General features: G+C 39.1%; 1 protein-coding gene across 2 annotated transcripts in view; it reads left to right on the top strand.

Annotated features, from left to right (window-relative positions):
- Positions 1–20,544, top strand: part of PLEKHA7 (pleckstrin homology domain containing A7) — a gene marked incomplete at its 5' end in the record, with an annotated part of 133,843 nt that overhangs the window by 79,433 nt on the left and 33,866 nt on the right. For both annotated transcript variants that reach the window (XM_084286891.1, XM_084286892.1), the window contains 6 exons: positions 3,208–3,319; positions 6,399–6,503; positions 8,268–8,340; positions 9,530–9,630; positions 16,380–16,558; positions 18,592–19,077. In XM_084286891.1, the coding sequence (XP_084143017.1) occupies positions 3,208–3,319; positions 6,399–6,503; positions 8,268–8,340; positions 9,530–9,630; positions 16,380–16,558; positions 18,592–19,077 (1,056 nt within the window). The remainder of the gene's footprint in view (positions 1–3,207; positions 3,320–6,398; positions 6,504–8,267; positions 8,341–9,529; positions 9,631–16,379; positions 16,559–18,591; positions 19,078–20,544) is intronic.

Raw genomic sequence — 20,544 nt, 5'->3', positions numbered from 1 at the left:
GAGTATCGCATTTTTGATATGGACTTACTGACTACTGGTGTAAAATCCCCCCCCTTTTTTTTTTAAAATAATAAATACTGGCCACGTGATTCTTTCAGGTAGTAAAATGTGTTTTCTTTAGACATCCCAGCATGGCTTAAGTAGAGCAGGGAGTTGCTAGACAGGAGATATATTATGTCGAGACTTATTTTCAAGTATTTCAGAAAGATTTACAAGGGACTGGAGCACTGAATGCACGCGCTGCCATTTTGTGTGTGTCTGCACGCCCCTGGGGGAAGCAGCAAGAAAACTGTCCAGAACACAGACAAAACCCAGCGCTGTGAAGACAAAATGCAGTATCTTGAATGACAAACATTATGAAACGTATTTGGTAATAGTGATTCTGACCTAATGCTTCTGAATGCACAGGGTTAATGCTTTCTTCGCTTATTTGTGAAGATGAATCTGTAAATACTGTTAAGATGGTCTTAACTCCATTAAGCATGTTGGGCTGTTGCAGGTAATTCGTATATTCTCCTTTTTTTTCCTCTGCAATTTAAAACCGACTGAGAATATCAATTAGCTATTAAGAGACTTGAGCTGGAGTTTGGTTTAATGCAAATCTGTTACAGTATTTTATAATTGAAATGTTACGTTTGAATATTTTAAAGTCATTGTCAATGCTGTTTTGTGTTTTCTGTTACATCTCAGGTACAAAAAGGTCGGATCACCAGTGTTTGCTACCAAAGGCTTTGTTTTAGGGGAATTATAATGTGTTTTTATTTTTTTTTTTCCCTGTTTCAGTCGACTTAGTGCTGGCTATGTGAGTTCTTCCATGGCAACAACCTTGCTCTTTTATTGTTTATTTATTTTTTAATTCTGTTCTTTTTCCAGTTGAAGTTCATCGTTAATCTTGGTACTGCTAACAAATGAAAGCTTTGTTTATTGACAGTGATTGTTCTCAGCGAGAAGTGGAAGAGAAATTGTCAAATGGCAAAATTATCAGTTCTTTGAAATTGTGCACTTGTTGTGCTGTATTGCATCGCAGTTTTCTGGTAGTGCTAGTGATTTTCTGATAAATCTCATTAAATGTGTAAAGCTTATCTTTGTAGTTCTGAACCTTCTTCTGTTACTCTTTTTTTTTTTATATCTGCACAAAGCTTGACCTACAGTAAAACAGCATCTTGTTGAACAGTGGGCATGTTTCAATTGGAGTTTATCTACTCTGATTTGTAATTAAAGGCATTCCTCTGGGGTAATTTATTTTTCCATATTAATGTTTTTTATTGCAAAAATTAATTCCTAATATGTTAAAACTTTAGTTTTTATTCTTCATTGTTCTCTTTCCTGAGACAATTGGTGTGCTCTCTCTCTCTGTGAAATAGCTACTCTATAAAATGAAGAAACATCATCTAGGCAGATTTACGTTTACACGCATTAAGTGACTCTCCTACCCAATAGCTTGTGGTGTGGGAATTGTAGAGAATCTAGAGGAAATACTAGGAAAAGGCAAGTACCTTGCTTTTGCAAGAAAAATGCAGACAGTGTAGCTTCATGTTTTCTACCTGTTCTGAAAGTTTATAGAGTGGAAACGTAACTGGTGAAAGTTGAGTCAAAAGCAGGTGATAGATAATAAGACTGGCTGATAACAGAAAGCGTGGTCAGGCTGCGTTATATGTGGGAGCTGTCTTAATCCACTCCTTGCTGAGATTGGGGATTCCTAAAGCTGGTAAACCCTAAAATAGGGAGCCTGGTCCCTAGGAGGTAAGACAGATTGGCTCAAACTGAGGTGATGCAGCTATCACAAATTGGGGATTGGTCTGGGACTTTTGGGACTTGCTGTGGTTTGTTCTTGTATCTGGGACCTGAATTTACGTACAAAAGCTAGAAAGAGAGAATTTAGGCCAGGTAAGTGATGTGTAAGGGAAATGGGATTAAAGTTGTGGTATTGCTTCCTGGCAAGCTTAATTTAAACTGTGGTCACAAATGGAAAAATGTGCTTCCTCTGACATAACTCTGAATGCTTTTGGAGAGGTAACTGCTCAGGTTTCAACTGAGAGAGAGCAGTGGTGGCGAGCACCTCGTCCTCCTCAGTTAAGCCATGCATTGCTCTGCTGCAGCCAGCAACCTCTCTGGTCTTCTGGGCGAGACCACTCCCAGTCACTGGTCTCTGCCACATTCAGAATTGGGTGGAATTTTAGTGGCAGCAGCAAGAATGCTTGGTGTGGTTTGGATTATGTTCTGGTTTGGTTTAGTTTTGTTCATTTGTTTTATTTGAAATAAATGCTTCAGCAACTTGCTGAAAGGCAAAAAGGAGTTGATTTGTTAACAGTGTTTTTGGGTGTGATTGTATCGATACCTCCTAATGATTTGATGTTTCTCAAAGGTAATTTACTAAACAGCTCTTAATGATTTTTGGAAATACCACCTGTTGATTTAATTCACGAGCGTGGCTGCTGAGAATTATGCTAACAATCCCCATCTGCAATTCCCCAGAAGTCTGTACTTGCATTTGTCCTCTCGTTCCTCCGTCTGGGCAGCTGTACTGAACTCTTACTTGTTGAACAGGTTCCTACAGTAGGATTCATCTCACTGTGATTTAAATGGGTATCTCTATCTGAGCTACTTATCTCGATTTCTTGTATCCTAGTATGACTTGGAGGCTATTTCTAACAATATCTGCCATGAGTTGAATCATTTCCCTTAAAAGATGTTCTTATTTTAACAATTCATATTGCAGTGTGGCTTGTATTTTGGGCAGAATGAAAGATCAAACATTAGGGTATCCACACTTTTAGTTTAAACAATAAATCTGTAATTGCAAAGCGTGCTGACTCCTAGCCCTCCCTTCCCACTACTGGCTCTTCCACACGTTTGTGGCCAAGCCTCTAGACTGGGCCCAGTTCAGTTTCTGTGCAGGAGCATTACCTTCTGAGTGCTCTTTGTTGTGTCTCGATTCTCTGTCGGGTTTGCAATTTGGGAGGTTTCTGCCTCCTGATACACTGGCAAAGACTAATTACCAGATGTCACTGACAGAATCTGCTTGAGAAACACCTGAAATCAAAATAGTAGGGGTAATGCAATGGAAGTGGGAAATGGGAAATGTTTGCCTTGTGTTTGACTAGCCCGTCATTCATTTGCTCACTGGGAGTCTTAAATATAAAAAGGCAAAGCTCAGTGTTCAAAAACCGATGTGCTTTAGAGTATCTGTTTGTTTTTGTTTTCTAGACTAAATTCACCTATGTCCAAGCAACAAATAAACCAAAGACCTTCAAGCATGGTCAGCGAATCATCCACTGCAGTAACGATGTCTGCTGTTGATACAAAGCCTGGTTCTAAGGTAAGGGAAACAGACTGTTGTTTGAACCTGATGAACTTCTCTTGCTTTAAGGCCAATGCTGTCTTAGTGTTGATTTTAATCGCTCCATGAATTAAACCAGAAGACTAGGACTTAACAAGGTACTTGTGCATTTGAGTTTACTGTTCTTATGCTCACTGTCTTTTTTTTTTTTTTTTTTTTTTTTTTTTAATGCCAGCATTAGAGAGAAAAGGTTCATTTTTTCACTCTTAAAAATTGATTAACTTAATGGGGACCTGGTACTCTGCTTAGAGATGAGGAATTTTTCCAGTGATGCAGTTGGCTTTAACTTATTTTTAATCACACTTTTGCCAGTAAGTGTGCACCCTTGTCACCTGCTCCTGCTGCTTTCCTTTGTCATGTAATTGCACTGATCTAATCAGGCTTTGCAAAACACAGGGAACGGTAATGATGATGACTGGATACAACTTAGAGGCCCACCCATGAGAAAGAACTAATTCACAGGAAACGTGAGAACTGCGCAGCTAAATGTGATAGTAATGCTCTTTCCATCACAACTTGGAGAATATCCAGAATCTCCTCCCAAAACTTCAGCTGATCTCTTTCTGGTCTCTGCTGTTATTTTGTTTGCTGTCCAGCAGAACTGTGCCAGTGTGTGCTCCTGCCAGGCTGCTAGATGTGACATTCTTTTAAATACTCTGCAGCTTTAGACTTCAAATAGACATCTCAGAGAGGACTTGCTTGTACTTTCCTTCTCCACCAAATTTGTTTATGTGAGATCCATCCAGCTGTGGACCCTTGATAAATACTTTACTGGAGTTTTAATTAGGATAGAGAACCATAGTCTTTCTCATATACACTTTGGTTCATCACTGCATGTGTTTCCAAGCTTGAAAACACTCCCCATGGTCTGTAGAGTCAGAAGGAGATCTGTTAAATTCCTTCACAAGCTATCATATCAGAATTTGTTCAAGTTAACCAGCACCAAGAACAAAGGCTGTAAAGTGAATAACCGGTGTCCTCCATCTTGACGTTGTTTTGTAGCATTCCAAGAGTAGATTTTAAGAACCTTTCTTCTATTTTCTAAACGTTTTCTTCCATGAATTCTATAATCATTCTTTCTGAAGAGCGAGTTCCCAGACACAGATCTGGGAGACAATCATGAAGCCCGAGGTACGTTCTGTTTATTGTGGCAAGTTCCCGCAGCTACCCATAGCTAGTTATTACCTTGCATGAAATGCTTTCACTGTTTTGTCCTGCAAATGCTGTCACAAAACTGACACTGTGTAGGTGTAGGGTTGGAACCCTGGCCAAATTCAAACTGATTTTTATAGAGAGCTATGTGCACTGGAATTGTACCAAATCTGAGAGTGTAGGAGCAGGTACAGGGCTTTCAGCTTGATTCTTCTGCAAAAAGCTGACAGCTAACAATTGGTGTGTTTGGGGTGGAGAGGGAAGGTAGGCTGCCAGCTGCATGATAGATTTGTCATTCTCGGTTCAAGATGAAAGAACCAAAGCCTGCTGGCTTGCTTGCTGCAGTATTCAAGTCTGAACTTGGACTGAATAAAACTTCTGAAATAAGAAGTAATTGTTTGGAAAGAGAATTTCACAGGCACTCTCCAACAGTGTCAGTTGCACGCCGCACAAGGAAAGGAGAGTGTTGGAAACAAAACAAACAAAACCGCTACCAACTAAAACTAAGGCTTGTGCTTATTAACCTCTCATTCTGTTTTGTTGATATACATATCAATCAATTCTCCCTCATTTTCCAGGACACCTAAGATGGGCAGTTGCCGAAATGTGCGTAGATTCTTGGGGTGGGCCTCACCACTTACATGCTGGCACTGTCTGAATAAGCCATCTCAAGACTGCATTTAGACCACCGCAGTCATTCCAGATGGGGATTTTCACCCGTTATGAACCATGTTAAAAGTCATTCATACTGATTATGAATAAAGGATATGGAGAAATAATGGTCTGGTTCAGTTCGAGAATAATTTGGAATTCAGTCTTTCTAAAGCATCTAACAGTGTGAATGGAAGCTTGCAAATGTTACTGCGTTCCCCTGTACTTTGAGCCCTTCCAATTGAAATATTCTGTTCTGTATATCACTGGAGTGTTGTATGATGATGTGTGCTGTCTTCTGGTCCAGATGTTGCCCGACAGGCAGAAGCAGTACACTCAGGTATCTTTATGATACCATCCCTTGCATGTGACTGATGTGTTCATTTTCCAGAGCTGCTGTTTGTCTGCAGCTGAGGCAACATCAGAACTGGTTGATTCCCTGACCTGTTGAGAGATGAGAACAAATGAGGCACTGCAGGGACGTGGTGGGAGGGAGACAGGGCCTGGATCCGGACAGCTCTTCCCTTGCAGGGATCGGGTGCAGCTGTAAGGGTGGTTTGTGCCCCTCAGGTTCCTGAAGCAGTTGCAGTAGCAAACTGTGCTGAGGCTGGAAAAGAATAGGCAGATCAGTTATGAGGTTCTTGCTGTTTTTTTCACAGACTAGTAGGCTTTCCCTTCTTGTTTTTGAACTCATTTTGCCACTGTGAGTCAAAACCAAGGTTGCAGTAATGCAAACCATTACGCAGCCCTCGTGTTTTCCACTTACTGCCATCTAGGTCTCTTCCTTAGCAGTCACACTGCATCTTCTCCTTTTGTTTGCAGGGTCAAAGTCCAAGCATGTTATTAAACTGCTGATGTTATTTGAATTGAAACAGGAAAAACTAATGAACAAAAAACGAGCAACAAAGAGCAAGATTAGGATTCATGCATACAAAGTTCTGTGTGTGTGTAAGACTTGAGCCACGTTGCAGAGAGAGACTTGCCTGTAGTGCACTCAGAAATACTTGCCAAGCGTGATCAAACTGCAGCAGTTCTGCCTTTCAGACTCGAGCCACACCAGCCTAGCACTGATACGTTGATGAGAGTGGGAAATTGCCTTTGCTGTGTTGTAAATATTATTGTCTATTTACTTGCCCTTGAGAATGCTATAAACGCTTTGTTACTGTGTAATGAATTACTGCAGTGAGGTTATTTAAAACATGAAGTGTGTGTCAGCGCAGTTTCAAAAACACTGCTTTGTTCTACTTCCTTACAGGTAGTGAAGACTGGGAACAAAGTTCATAGCTTTGGAAAGAGGGAGCAAGCTATCAGAAGGAACCCCAATGTTCCTGTTATAGTAAGAGGCTGGCTACACAAACAGGTAAGTATGTGATCATCTGTTTCCATCCATATGCAATCAAAAAGTAGAAGCTAGCACCTTTCAGACCACTGAAAAAGCAGAAGCTGGAATGGTGGTGGTGGGAACACCCCTGGGCTTCTGTACTGAGGGGCTTGTGCTCAGCAAGTACCAGAACTAAGATTTACACGCAGGTTTGATTCAGAAGAGGAAACAAGGATAAACGGACACAGTTATCCTGGTTAAATGCTGAGGCTGTAACTTTCTTGTCCGATTCCGGTTATTCTGCCTGTTTTATCTCACCTGCTTGTTGCTGTGCTGATTTCAGCCTCCCTCAGAACACACCACTAGCCTGAGGTTGGCTACGAAGGTCACCAGTTTGCTCACACCCTTATACCCTAGATCAAAGGCTCAATTCCAACTCGTTTGCATTTTGTTCTCCAGAAGCAGGAGGGAGAAGATGAAGGGAGAGACAGGGACCCATTCACCACACAATCTGTCACCAAGGCCAGTGTCCAAGCAATGAAGGGATTATAGAATTTCTTTCAACAAACAGAATTTTAAAGCTGCTGCATCTTGAACTCTTGAGCTAGCGAAAGCACGTCCTTGAGTGCAAAAAGTAAAGAAATCTGGGTGTTCTATGAGAGGATTTCCCTGCTTTTAATTTGGCAATCAGTGTCCATCAGATCATTATCGGAGATTTAGCTGCTAAATTAAGGAATGAGTAGGAGAAAGCTGAAATCTAAGGCTTAAAGTTATGATTCTAGATACAAAGGAAATTTAAATTGCTGACAGCCATTCACTTCCTCCTGTGTGGAGGTCTGTCTTCCACGATCAGCTCTGTTGACATCCGCTATCTGAGTGCATTAGTTTTAAGGACAGAACTGGAGGTCAGACACGATGTGTGTTGGCAGCATTGCAGCATGAAAAAAGAAAGGAAATAAAGTCCTTGCGTAATTAATATGACTGCAAAAGGAAGGAAAACAAATTGTATGTCCCATGTTCCTCAGCTATTTCCTTCTGTCTGCCTACCTCTACTCGCAAGCGCTTAAACACCGAAGATGCTTTCTATACTGTTGGTGTCATCAAAGCCTACTTCAGTTTAATGAGTTGTACTTGCTGACGTTACAGTTTGGCAATTTTACAAGCTTCTAAAATTAATTTCAATGTAAATATTACTCATTTTGACAAGGTGATGTATATTATACGGAGAGAGATATATCTCTACAGGCATATTGAATTATACTTCATTAAAGTTTGCACATTAGGCACCCTGTATTATTTCATAAGGAACATTTGATTAAATTACGTTTTGAGCAAGGGTAACATATGGGAAATTGACTGTAGAATTACAGGAGATCATTGTCTGAAATGTAAGGTCATACTTCACAGCTGTGTAGTGACTTTCATCTTGGTGCACGGGCAATCTTTGTTGGAGCTTGTGCCATCAGGATGCATACATTTGTTTCTTTATTGTGGGACAAAGCTGTCTAGTAAAAATATTCATTGACTGTGTATAAGGTTAATCTGAATGCTATGTGGAGGCGAGTTTAATTACTTAATGAAAGTCAGCAGTTTGAATATTCTAAGCTGATTATTTTATACTTGGATGTTTCGGCTCTTATTCTGTGCCTCTTACGTATGTAATATTTCACTAAAATATAAAATGCATATTTTTGCAGTTAGTGCCACATGCAGACGTCTGGTAAGCTACTCATTGATAGAGCATTGCATGATAAACTGTTATTCTCGTTGGGTGAAAAGTCTGTCACCTTTCTTGCATTTCAGGATAGCTCTGGTATGCGATTATGGAAAAGACGATGGTTTGTGCTTGCTGATTATTGTTTGTTTTACTACAAAGGTGAGTAGATAATCATAGCTCTTTTGAGTTAGTCTGTTAACAGTTTACCTCCTCAAAACACACTGCAATTGAATTTTTCAGATACATTGAGGTGTTCTGAGATGCATCATGAAACAATGACTTACCTGTCCGTCTTCAGGGTGCGACAGATTTCAAGCCAGGGTTGGGGACTAAGTGGGTGCTGTATGATCTTTTGTCACGCAGCTTGTCTTTGGTACATGCCAAGATTTACATTACAAAATATTTGGCAGCAATTCCTGTGTAAGATTTTTCTTATCCCTGTTCTGTGTACCTACTTAATTGTGATTGCATACTTGATTTTTGGGAATGCACTTTGGCCCTATCAGGGCAGCTTTAATCCAAGTGATAATATAAGAGTGAGAAACCCAGAAGCTTGCATTTCTACCAAAAAAGGCTAGATGTAGTCTTCCTCTGAATAGGAATAATGGCATAATGGTTACATAAGGTTATTTGGAAGTTTTGAATGTTGTATACAGCATGTTACAATTTTTGGAAAGCATTGTAGAATGTGGAGCTCAAATTCATGTTTGTAGGCACAGCACTTCTCCTGCTGATTGCTTTAGAGCCAGTGGTAATAGAGGTTTCTTAATTATAGTAATTAGGCTCTATGTAGAATGCTAAATGGAAGGTCTATTGTGTTACACAGCCTATCAGAGTTCATTTGTCAAAATAAGCTTTATTCAGGAAGTGTATTCTTTTGTGTAAACCAACAGAAAACAAAACAAAGTAAAAAAAAAATAATAAAAAAAAAAAAATCCAAAATGTCAATATTGCTTTCTTAAAAATAAAACATTTTTCTGAATTATTGCTGTTGAGTTGTAAGAAAATTGAGACTTCAGGAAGAGCCCTGTCCAACCTCCTGGTCAAATCCGGGCCCGAAAAAAGAGGTCAGACCAATTTGCTCAGGGGTTAATCCTGTCGCACACTGAAAACCTCCAAGGATGGAGATGGCAAAGCCTCCCTGGTCAGCCTGGTTCATTGCTGCTTTGTCCTCACGGAGAAATTTCTTCTCCTTATATGCAGTCTGAACTGCTTTTCTTTCACCTTCACGCCTGCTGTCTCTTGTCCCTCTGTAGTACGCCACTGTGTGTCCATAAGGGAGAATGTATTTATTACCCTATTGAAAAGTGCAATTAATTAGATTTTTTTTTTTCTTTTTACTTTACAGACAGCAGGGAAGAATCTGTGCTGGGTAGCATACCATTGCCCAGTTATGTAATATCTCCAGTTGGACCTGAAGATCGCATAAATCGCAAATTTTCCTTCAAGGTACAGTTAAAAAAAAGCCTTATTACCTCATCATATTTTAAAATACTCATTTGCATTAGAAAAGATACCATTGTAAGCAGAAGCGTCTGCTTTCCTATATGTTTTAATTAATTTTTGAAAAGCAGGCAGGCTTATTGATGGGCTATTGAAATGTCACATAGCGGTTTTGGTATTTATAAATGGATTTTCATATATCTGTTACTATGTAAGTGTCTTCAGAGCTTAATTATGAGGCTGGGAGTAAGGAGACTGTTTCTAAAATTAGAAATTAATGCTGATAAGTTGTTCCAGTACTCTTTTTTCATATTGAAAGAAAAGTTGACTTTTTTTTTCTTTATGGAATGCTGAACCTAGTAGCAGACTGATGGCCTTTTTTTTTGATAATAAAATAACCAGCTCAGTTTTCACAGTGAGAAAATGACAATACCTTGGCTTTTGACATATAATTTCCTCCTTTCAAGGAAAGAAAGAGTAACCAATTTATTCTCCTTTTTTTATTTGGGAGCAATAATTGTCCTAAGTGACAATGAGTAATTTTCTAAGGTACAAATACTCTTGTTTGAAACAGCTCACATTTTTTTTCCCCATGTAACTGTATCGTTTACAGTTCTATTCATTGTTATAAAAAACTAGGAAAACATAATAAAATATGCATTCCTTCATGACAGTGGAAAAACCTGCCTCTCCTACTGATTGTTTGAGCTGCAGCACTCAGACAAAGTTTAGAAATGTCTGCGTTTGTTTGCAAATTTAAATTATACTGATACTTGGAGCAGAACCTGGTCTTATAGCAAGCAAAAAACTACTACTAGTAAAAAAGTAACAAACAAAAACTCAGTTTTCAGTCGGGTATAGGTTGAGATATAGAAGAAAACTGTTTAAATCTTTGCTGAAATTACAAAGAATGTCTTCTCGGCTTACACTTCTCTATGCTTCTGTTGTGTTTTGATTCTTGGGGTGTTTTAAAGTCACAGACTGTCCTTTGTTGCATTAGGATTTATTTTGAAGTGGGTAATGGCTTGAAATGTATTAAACAAATATTAATCTGGGAGATGTGTTTTTAAAAAGACCTGGTGCTCTTTATGGAAATATTTGTTATACTTTCTCAAATACATTGAATGTGAGATAGCAGGACCAGCTACAAAAGAACCTTTGTTAAAAAAATCAGTTCACTCTAATATTTATTAAGTGTGATTCATGAAGTTTGTTTCCAAGCCTTTTCTTAGGCAGAAGCAGGTACTAAAAAAGAAGGGTCCAATGTATATTTAGGCTTCTACATGTCTTAGTGTAGGCTGGGGAAGGAGATGAAGAAACTAGCAATAGGATCTACTTAAACCATGTTGCTTTGGTGTTTTAAAAATATCTTTTTAATTTCATGGAAGGATGTTTGCAAACGTTCAAGTGCACATTAGGATTGTTAACCAGTTTAAGACATCAGTGATAAAAGGAAAAGAAGCCTGGTGCATGAATGTGTATGTACGTACACCCACACGTATATACATGCACACATACGCATATTTTTGTATATGAACGTCCATATGCACATGTAGTTCCTACGTGACCTGTGCTGTAGTCACTGCTGCCTCTCTCTTCCTGCAGAGCAGAGCCCATGGTTGTGATCGTGGTTAAACATTTCAGAAGCAGTTGCAAGCTTTCTGAGTTCAGAATATTATACCCATACAAGCTCTGCTACGTCTTTAATCTGAATCTTCTCCGAAAATTAGCACGAGCCAGTAACCTGGAATTTTCAGTGTAAGGTTGTCAGTAAAAAGTTGACAGAGAAATACGGAGTTGTTGGTAAAACAAACTCTGTGCTAGAAAACTGGTATAAAAAGTCCACATCATACACTTCAGGTTTGGAAGTTCATTGGGCCAGTCTTGACTCTGCTTGAGGTGTTTGATGATTGACTGCAGGCTTGACATTGCAGTTTCATGCTTGTAGAACCAGCTCCTAGGGCCGTAGGAGGATTTTGTGTGGTTCCTGTCACCAAGACCCAACCCAACGCTGGCGGCAGCGGCTGTGGGTGCAGCGTGGCAGGAGCCGGGCCGTGCTGGCATTCCAGCACTCACCAGCCATTACCTTTATCTAATCTGCTTCGATAGCTGGAGCATGGATGGACATTCTGTCTCGCAGTGTAGCACAGCCAGAAATAGAAAACACGAGAAGATGAAGCCCAAAATAAAGATAGGACTTTTCCACTTTTAAGTCCTGAATGAGGAGGAGAATGCGCCACGTCGCTTCTTGCATTTGGCTTGCATTTACTCCAGCTGTTGTAAGCTGTTTGGTACAACAGAGGCCTCCATTTTCAATGTCTTTTTTAAGTACAGTGACTTTTTTTAAGCCAGGTAAGCAGTCAAACTCTGAACGTTTTATTTTGTAAAACTAAAAGAAGGAGATTTACGTAGCAAACACATAGATGCTTTTTGTATGATTCAGTTAGAAGACTGTTTGCAACATACATGCCTAGTAGGATATATGCTAAGCCCTGTAACAGATAAAATGCACCCTATTGATATTCTCAAACTTGTGTTCCTTCCGTCACCTCCTGAAGTCCAGTTTAGGATTTTTTTAAATGCTTGACAGCGACAGGCCTATAGAATAGCGTATGGGCTGTTCAAATCCCATCAGGATTGAAGTGTAGGAGTTCGCGTATTAAATCGTTTTGTTTGGAAACTGCTTCTTTGTCCTTGACAAACTTTTCACATTGTTCATTTGTCCCAAGCAAAGTCCCGTGATTAGCTACAAGCTACTCACCGTAAGCTGTGCCTTTAGGCTGTAAGATCTTGGCTGCACATTTACTTCTGCAGCTAACACAGGTATTTAATTAACTGCTCTATTTCTTCATATAGTAACTTTGTGCTGATGCAGATGCGAGGTATCACGAATCCTTTGTCTGGGCTGTACTGTGAAAAAGGGTGCACAACATTAATATATGACTGAAAATACTCCCTGTGACAGAGAATTTACTGTACTTAGTGTCACCGTTGTAAACATTATTAGCAATTTATGGAAGTTAAAGTCATTGCAGTCTCTTCAGAAGCCTCGCTATCCTCAGTTAAGATTATTTTAATTGATCTTGTGTGTTGAAAATATGAGAGAATACTCAAAGTAAATTCATTTAAAAAAATCTGATATAAATTGAGAAAATTGGAAGGCGTATTTGTGTCTGCTGTAAGAAAAGCAAGAAAACTTCAAGAAAGCCATTGTATGCAAGTATTTATATATAAAGTTGTATTGTTTTTAAACATCTTTCCATTACTGATACTGAAGACATACTGATGCAAGTATCTGTTCATTGCTTAGACCTGATGGCACCAGGACAGACTTACTTCTTTGCCTGTGATCTCACTGGTTTTCTTAAAAAAAAAAAAAAAATAAAAAAAATATTTTATTCCTTTGTGTTCTCACCACCCTTTTTGGTTCCTTCGGCTCCCATACTACTTACGGAGCTTCACTGGGTCTGGGGAGTCATTTAAGGATTTGAAAGAGAGGAGGGAAGGTACCAGCATCCAGAAGTTCTGGAAAAGCTCAGTATTACTTGAGGGGGAAAGACAAGTTAGACTGTAGTGTGTTGTGTTTATAGTAAAGGGACAGAGTATTGCTCCAATTTTTGTTCATAAATGCCTTGTAAATATCAAACTTCAGAAGAAGGGTGGGCTTCTGGTATTTTATAGCTTATTGGGAGCACTAAACTCGAAGGTTGCAATTATTATAAAGTAGTTTCTTTCTCTGTTCAGTAAACTCTGCCTTTTCTCCGGTAGGAATTTTAAATGAATGGGAGTGAACATAACAGCTGTAGACTTCAGCTACTGCTTACTTTTATTACTACAGTCTTTTGTTAAATATTTTCTTTGGGTACATGAATCTTTACGCAATTTAAACTTGTTTAACTTTTTGTCCTTGTCTTGTTCTATCAATATGCTCTTGGGGTTTACTCTCCATTTCTCCTTCTGTGCATTATGGGAGAGAGACTGCTTCTCTTCTCAATCTATCCACATTAAGGCATCTGAATGCATGAATAGGTACCAATATTATTTTTTCCCTGTTGTGTATGTGTGCGCATGTGCTGTGTTTTTGGCTTTTTTTGTATGCTGTAGCCATCCTAATAGCTTTTGCTTGAAAAAACAAACAAAACCCCACTAGCTTCTGTGTCTGCTATCAGTGACAGCTACAGGACGTTAGCACAAAGTGGCTTTCTTGCATATTAGACATGCTGCTAATAAATAACTACAAGGTATATGGATTTCCCTTTAACTGGTTTTACACACGAGAAACTTCCGAATGTCAGGTTTGTTGATCATAAAAGACCATCTCCATTACCCCTTCTGAAGCTATGAATGTTTATAGCTCCGATAGCTTCAGTCTCTTGGGAATGGGGCAACATGCCTTGTGTTGTTATTCCCTTTTTCCTGTAGCCTCTTAGGCAATGCTTTCAGCCGTGTTCATCATTCACCACCGAAAGAGAACGTGAAAGGCACACTGAGCATGTTGAGCAGGACATACAGGTGAATTAAATCCGTTTATTGGTGCGGTGTGCAGTCTGCACGGTTAGTTACCCAAGGTTGTGCTGCTTTCTTTTTTAATACAGCAGGTGAACAACCAAGGCTAAGGTCCTACTGCATTCCCCGCAGTGGGGCGTACGCAGTCTGCTTTTTGCAGAAGTTGCTTCACTGCCATATTCTAGCATCTTCTTCTAGAGACTCAACGTGGTGCGTATAGGCACGCCGTAGTCAGAAGATCTGGGTTTAAAGTTGCTGATTTCTTTTACAGCTGGAGCTCCTTTTCTTCTTGGTCTGCTCTTGCCCTGGACACTGCTCATAAATCACAGGGAATTAAATTCTTCTAAACCATATTTGTTTCTGTAGTAGTTTCAAGGTCAATAAAAGAAAAAAAAAAAGACAGACCCCCAACAGCAAAGAAAACTGCAAACCCAATAAACTCAACCAGTCGAACACAAAAACAAACCCTTTGATTCCTAAAATCCTTTGATTCCTAAATATGCAACTGATCAGAGCATGTAAATCCTGCTTTGCTGTGTTAAGGTAGATGATGGTGGGAAGGAAAACACCACCTTGTGTTGGGTTGTCAGCCAGTGCTGGTAGGAAGCAGAAGAAAGTCTGTGCAGGAGAGCCTTGGAGTTGTATCAGCCCTTCCTCTTCCTCCTCCTCCTTCTGGCTGGCTCTTGGGCTGCAGTCTCAGCCTTGCCTCTGTGAGCACAGTGGCATTCCAGAGAAAACTCTGTACTGCCAGGGTTTTCAAAAGAAATTTCCATGCTTAAGACCTGCAGCAGAGAGGCCACATCACGCACGTTTGTAAGAACAGGATGCAGTAGAAAGGGAGTCAATTTTCTGCAAACGTTAAAGCTGTAAGAACAAGCAAATATTTTGCTTGTCAAAATTGTTGGTAAGAATCTCTAAGATTACAATATTAGTGTAAACAGCTGAAAATACATCTTTTAGGGAAGGCTTCAACAGATTAAATAGCCAAAGTTTCCAAATCCAGCTGTGTTGCAGAGCAGTTTTTAATTTGCAATAAAGAAAGGGAGGAGATTTCATCAAAATACGAGGACCAGTCCTTTAGGGAAAGCTCATGAAATATGCTTAACCTTCAAAAGAAGATGTATCCTCATAAAAAACTTGAGAGAAGTTTTTTTCCTTTTAAAAACAAACCAAACGCCTGCCTCAGCAGTGTTTTGTGCCACTGGCTTTTGTACGTGACAGCAGTCTTAGTTTTACCGAAAGCTGTTTAAATTATTAATTTAAGTTTTAATATTGTTACAAGAGCTTTCATGTTGAATATACTCGCTTCATTTTTTTTTGCAAAGAAGGAAACGAGTCTTTTCCTACGAATTGTTAACAGTAGTGAAAAGCACCTGAAGTGCTAAGCAGCAGCTGAGCCTGTAAGGTAAGAAGGAGGAAATATTAGTCCTGAAGCACTTCATGGGAGGATTTAGTAATAGCTGTACTATCACTTAGACAAAGGTGGGTAAGATTTGATTAAATTCAAGTGGCCTGGAGTTATAAAGACATTTCAGTTTGAATATTTTTTTGAGCGTGACATTAATATTTAGTCATTTATTATGCTTATAGAGGAAATTCTGAATACCTCCAGTTTTCGGTGGGATTCCGTGGGGTGTGTTGGTCTGAGGAGGTGGTTGGCAGTATTTGAGGCACTTTGGTAACTCCATCAGTACTACTAACTCGCAGTAAGACTTGGGATTTTGCAGCTAATATATAGAGGCTCAAGTGCACACTAATTGAACTGAAAGATCTTAACATGCATTATAAGCAGTTCTTAAGTAAGCATTTTAATTGCTTGAATTTGTAAAGTTTTTGTCTGCATTTTGTCTGACTAAATTGCTTTATGAAACGAGCTGGGAAAATTCACTCACTCACACATGTCTCAGTGAGAATTAATTTGTTTTGTATGGTATTTATGGTAAATGAAACACAGCAGCTAGGAGAAAACGAAAAGCTGAAAATTCCTACTCTGAAAAACAGAAGTGAGAGAAAGAGGTGGAATTTCAGTAAAAATTAGAGTGCCGTTGGAGTTGGCTGCACAACTGCCAGATGCGGCAGGATAATAATTTCACCCTAAATTCAAGAAACAGTCAGAGAACCTTGAAAATTGTATTCATTTATTCATTTTTAAGGCATCAGGAAAAGTTGCAATAAACTTTCTGGGAAGAAAAATGGAAGTGACGTCTGATTCCCATTTCTTTTATTTCTGTTCTTTATTTTGCTGACAGGCTGTTCATACAGGAATGCGGGCATATATTTATAATAAGAATTCTGTTATTGGCTCTCAGGCAGAGCATTCAGGGATGCGGACATACTACTTCAGTGCAGATACCCAGGAGGATATGAATGGCTGGATCCGGGCTATGAACCAAGCTGCTCTCATGCAAACACGCTCTTCACTGAAGAGGCAAGTTCAACACACCAATTCCTAGCTTAAAAACAAACTAATTCTGCTAAAGCTCAGCATGATGATGATTTCTGAAAGCGGTGTTTGTAAACGTGTGCTATGAAACTTATTCCAGTTTTAAAGAAATAGTTCTGTTTAGTTTACTTTCTGCAATGATTTCTCCCTGTTGCAAATCAGTTAGCGAACAGTTAATTAAGGCTGGCGTTCAGTATTTATTTTCACATACAAACTATATGCCCACATTGAACGACAGATTTATTTTTATATATATGTGTGTGTATATTTAGGGAAATTCAGTTAAAGGATTACAAATTTTCTTAGCAAATTCATGCACCTGCAACGGCCAAGTGACAGCCTGAAGGAAAGTAACTGTGAGGGAAATGAGAGAAGAGTAAAGAGTTGTTTCAAACGAGTGGTTAGAACAAGGATCAAGTGCTGTTGGGCAGGAGAAGAGTGTGTAAGTTGGGGAAACTGCAAATGCATGGTTGAAGATAGCAACTAATTTATCCATGCATTAACGGCTTGTTTTTGGCTTACTTTGGTGGCCTTTTGTACTTGTAAGAGTTTTACGTTTCCCTGGTGTAGAAAAAAGCACCCTTAAAAAAGGAGGATGTCCTTTTGGTGCATTGTTCCTAACCAGTGCTTGAAGCAAACAAATTCAGCTGTGCCTTCGTGTGCTGCCAGTTATTCCTTTTTATTAAACTGGATGTAGCCTTCTCGATGGTTTGACTTTGGGAATGTGATTCTTTCCCTAAAAGCCCTTGTGAAAGAAGGCTCTGTACTGTGAGGTAGCCCAGCTTTTAACCCTTGGGGCTCTGCGAATGAAAATGTCATGGTGCAGTTTCTCAGAGCGTCTTGCTGTAGTGCTTGCTTCTGGTAAATTTAATCTAATATAAGCAGAGATCCAGCATCTCTTCCAGACTTTTGCATTCTATACGATTTTGTGTTAGGGTTTTCTGGATTTAATTTTAACTTCAAATAATATGTAACCTGTTACTTGTTCTTCTTTATCTTCTTTATAAGGATAGGAGTAATTGGGGAAAAAAAAAAAAAAAAAAGAAAGTCAAGGAAGCCTGGCAAGTTAGATGTATTGCTATAGTGTCCTTGGTCCTAGTAGACTGTTCACTTTGAGACACTAAATAGACTAAAGATAAAATATTTGCTTGGTGGTGCTTGCTTGCTTGGAATCCACCTCCTGTAAAGCTTTAAAGAAACTGAACTTAGTTTCAGAGAAAATGAGGCACTACCCACAATGATACTATTAAATTGAAGCTTGTGGCTATAAGTAGATGAACAAAATGGCAAATGAAGTGTGTTGTGTGTCAAAAGCAACAGAAAGCTCTTAGGACTGTAATACGTTTGGTATCAAGAATTCTGATACTGAATTTTTCAAATATTTAGATGATAAGGCAAATTAGTAAACTATTGTGCATGGCATCTCTTAGGAGCAATGTAGGTGTAACTTTTTACATTTTGTTTTTCAGGAATTTCAAAATTACAAAGTTAGAGATTCCCTAGACAGTGATTGTATTGACTCAAGTGTAGATGTTCTGTTTTCGTGGCCAGAAATAACTAGTCCTTAGGACATCTATGAAGATATGAAATACTTTTTTGACTTTGAAATACGTACTTGGCAGTTCATTTTCTGTTTTTTGGCTTCCAGTGCTTCCAATGATTGGAAGTTGACTTTTTTTTTTTTTTTTTTTACAGTTGTATGTACACAATATTACGAAAGTTCAACACTTTTCATACAGTCTTAATATTTTCAGTCATTTTTACAGATGCATATAAATGATTCGTGCTTACTTGCTAGCACTGTAAAAGTAGCTTTTGTCTGACTGGGATAACAGCTCGAGTTTTGGTGAGCATATTTATCTTAGCATACTTCAGCTGGATTCATCACAGCCTGGAGAAGGTGCTTTAGTAGCTATCTTTTCTAAAATACTAACAAGACGACATCAACTTCTGACAATTAAGCAGTGTTCATTACCAACACTTTTTTCTTTTTTTTTTTTTTTTTTTTCCCCTCTCAGGGAAAATGAAAAAGTGGATCAGCAGGCTGTTCCCCAGGTCAATCACGTGGATGCCTGTAAAGCGTGTGTGAAGTCAGAGAGTACGGATACAAAAGAAAATTATCAAAAATCTGCTGAAATGCTCGGTTATGATAAGCGTGAAGAAACGAGAAGAGAAAAAGAGGAGGAGGAGCGTTATATTCTCAGAAAAGAAGCTCTGGACACTAAGAAGGGAAAGGCTAAGCATGCGTTAACAGAAGTTGATTCATTATTTCCAGATTTAACGAATGCACCACGGTCTCAAGCAGCTCAGCCTCTGCCCGTTGAGAAGAATGGAACGCTTCCGAGTTCATTAAGTATGAGTGCTGGCCTAGTGGAGCAGAATGGTACCGGCTCATATAAAAGGGGGTTTGTTCCCAGAACAAATCCCGATAAACAGATTCAAAGAAAAAGTAATATGGCTCAAGTGGAGCACTGGGTAAAAGTCCAAAAAGGAGATACAAAAAGGTTAGTAACAAGCCCGTCTTTAAACGGACTGCCAGACAGAATGTCCTGAAATTAAAGGAGTATGCATTTGGAATATGCTTTGTGCAAATTGGAACAATATTTTACAGAGACAATACATTACAAAACTTGCTTTCTCCTTCCCCAGTACAGAAAGGTATTTTTCAGGTGTTTGTCTCCTGAGAAAGTCAATATGGGATTGGCTAATCAAATTCCTTCAGTGTTGTCACTACATTGCAAATAGAAAAAGTGAGATTAGAGTGCTACTTTTTTTTTTTTTAATGTTTTAATCACCACAGATGCTTAAAACCCTTTAAAATTTGCTAACACAAGGGAGGCAGAAAGTGAAGTGGAGCCCTCAGTTACCTCTTACTCAAAAACAACTCAAAAATGTAAACTATAGATAATCATTCCTCCTAAAAGTAAAAAAATAAAGAGCACTGTTTTTATTTTTTCTGCTGCTCCTCTTCCCAACATCCATTCACTTCTATACATAACGTGACTGCATTCAAAGTCACCATGTGTGCATCACGTATTGAAAGGTCTCTGGATATTCATTTAATTAATTAAGAGGTCCTAGGATGTTCCCATGGTCTCCAGGATTCTCTTTTCCCTTTTCAGTCCCTGAAAATTACATAAATCTTACCAGGAGCTGGCACGCATGCCGGAAGGCTTTTGTAATTTGAAAATCTCATAATTGCTTTGCTTTCAAAACGTGCAGGCAGATTATGAAGCAGTTTAGGAGAATGAAGCGATGGCTCTGTGCGCCTGGTGTCACCTTGGCTCAAGTGGCAGGAAAGGCAGCTGCGCTCTCTGCTGAGCACGAGGGTTTTTCAGATGTGGGTAGCTGGCTGAGTTAGTACCTTACAGATTTGCTAAAATCTAATTGTAACGTAGAACAATGGGAGATGTTAACGTGGTTTTTAGGAGTAAAATAATTTTTTTTTTAAGTGCTTCTTGAAGCTAACATTTCTCACCGTAGATGCAGTGAGAAATTTAAGGTTAATTCTGGTTAAGGTTTAAGGCTCGTTCTGTTTGGAAAACCTTTGCGGAGGTTTTTCACATCACAAATAGAGGCAGTGAGCACGCTTGACTTATCCCTAAAGAAGTGCTCTTTTCTTCCCGATTACTCTTGCCAGTAAATGAGCTTCAGGCATAGCATTAAGGTAGTGCTGTTGCAGGTGCCAGCCTTTGCTCTAGGTAGGAGCAGCTCCCTCAGCTGCCAAGTATGCAGCGAAACCTCCCAATAGTCAGTTAACTGCAGTGCTGTGACCAAAATCTAACTACACATGTATGTTAGTTATTTGCTTCTTACCTTCAGAACTTTCTTCATGTTCTGTTCTCGCTCAGGTGACCTTGTTTTTCTTGTCTTCCCCTGACAAATGTTTTCTTTGCATTTGGAGTGAGTTTTATGCTACCTTTCCAAGGAGAAATGGCTCAGGCTTTGAAACGGCACCTTCTCCCAACCTG

This window comes from Netta rufina, assembly GCF_964035555.1.
Source record: "Netta rufina genome assembly, chromosome: 5".
Lineage (NCBI taxonomy): Eukaryota > Metazoa > Chordata > Aves > Anseriformes > Anatidae > Netta > Netta rufina.
The sequence above is the reverse complement of the archived record's forward strand: the minus strand, read 5'-3'. Positions and strand labels throughout refer to the sequence as shown.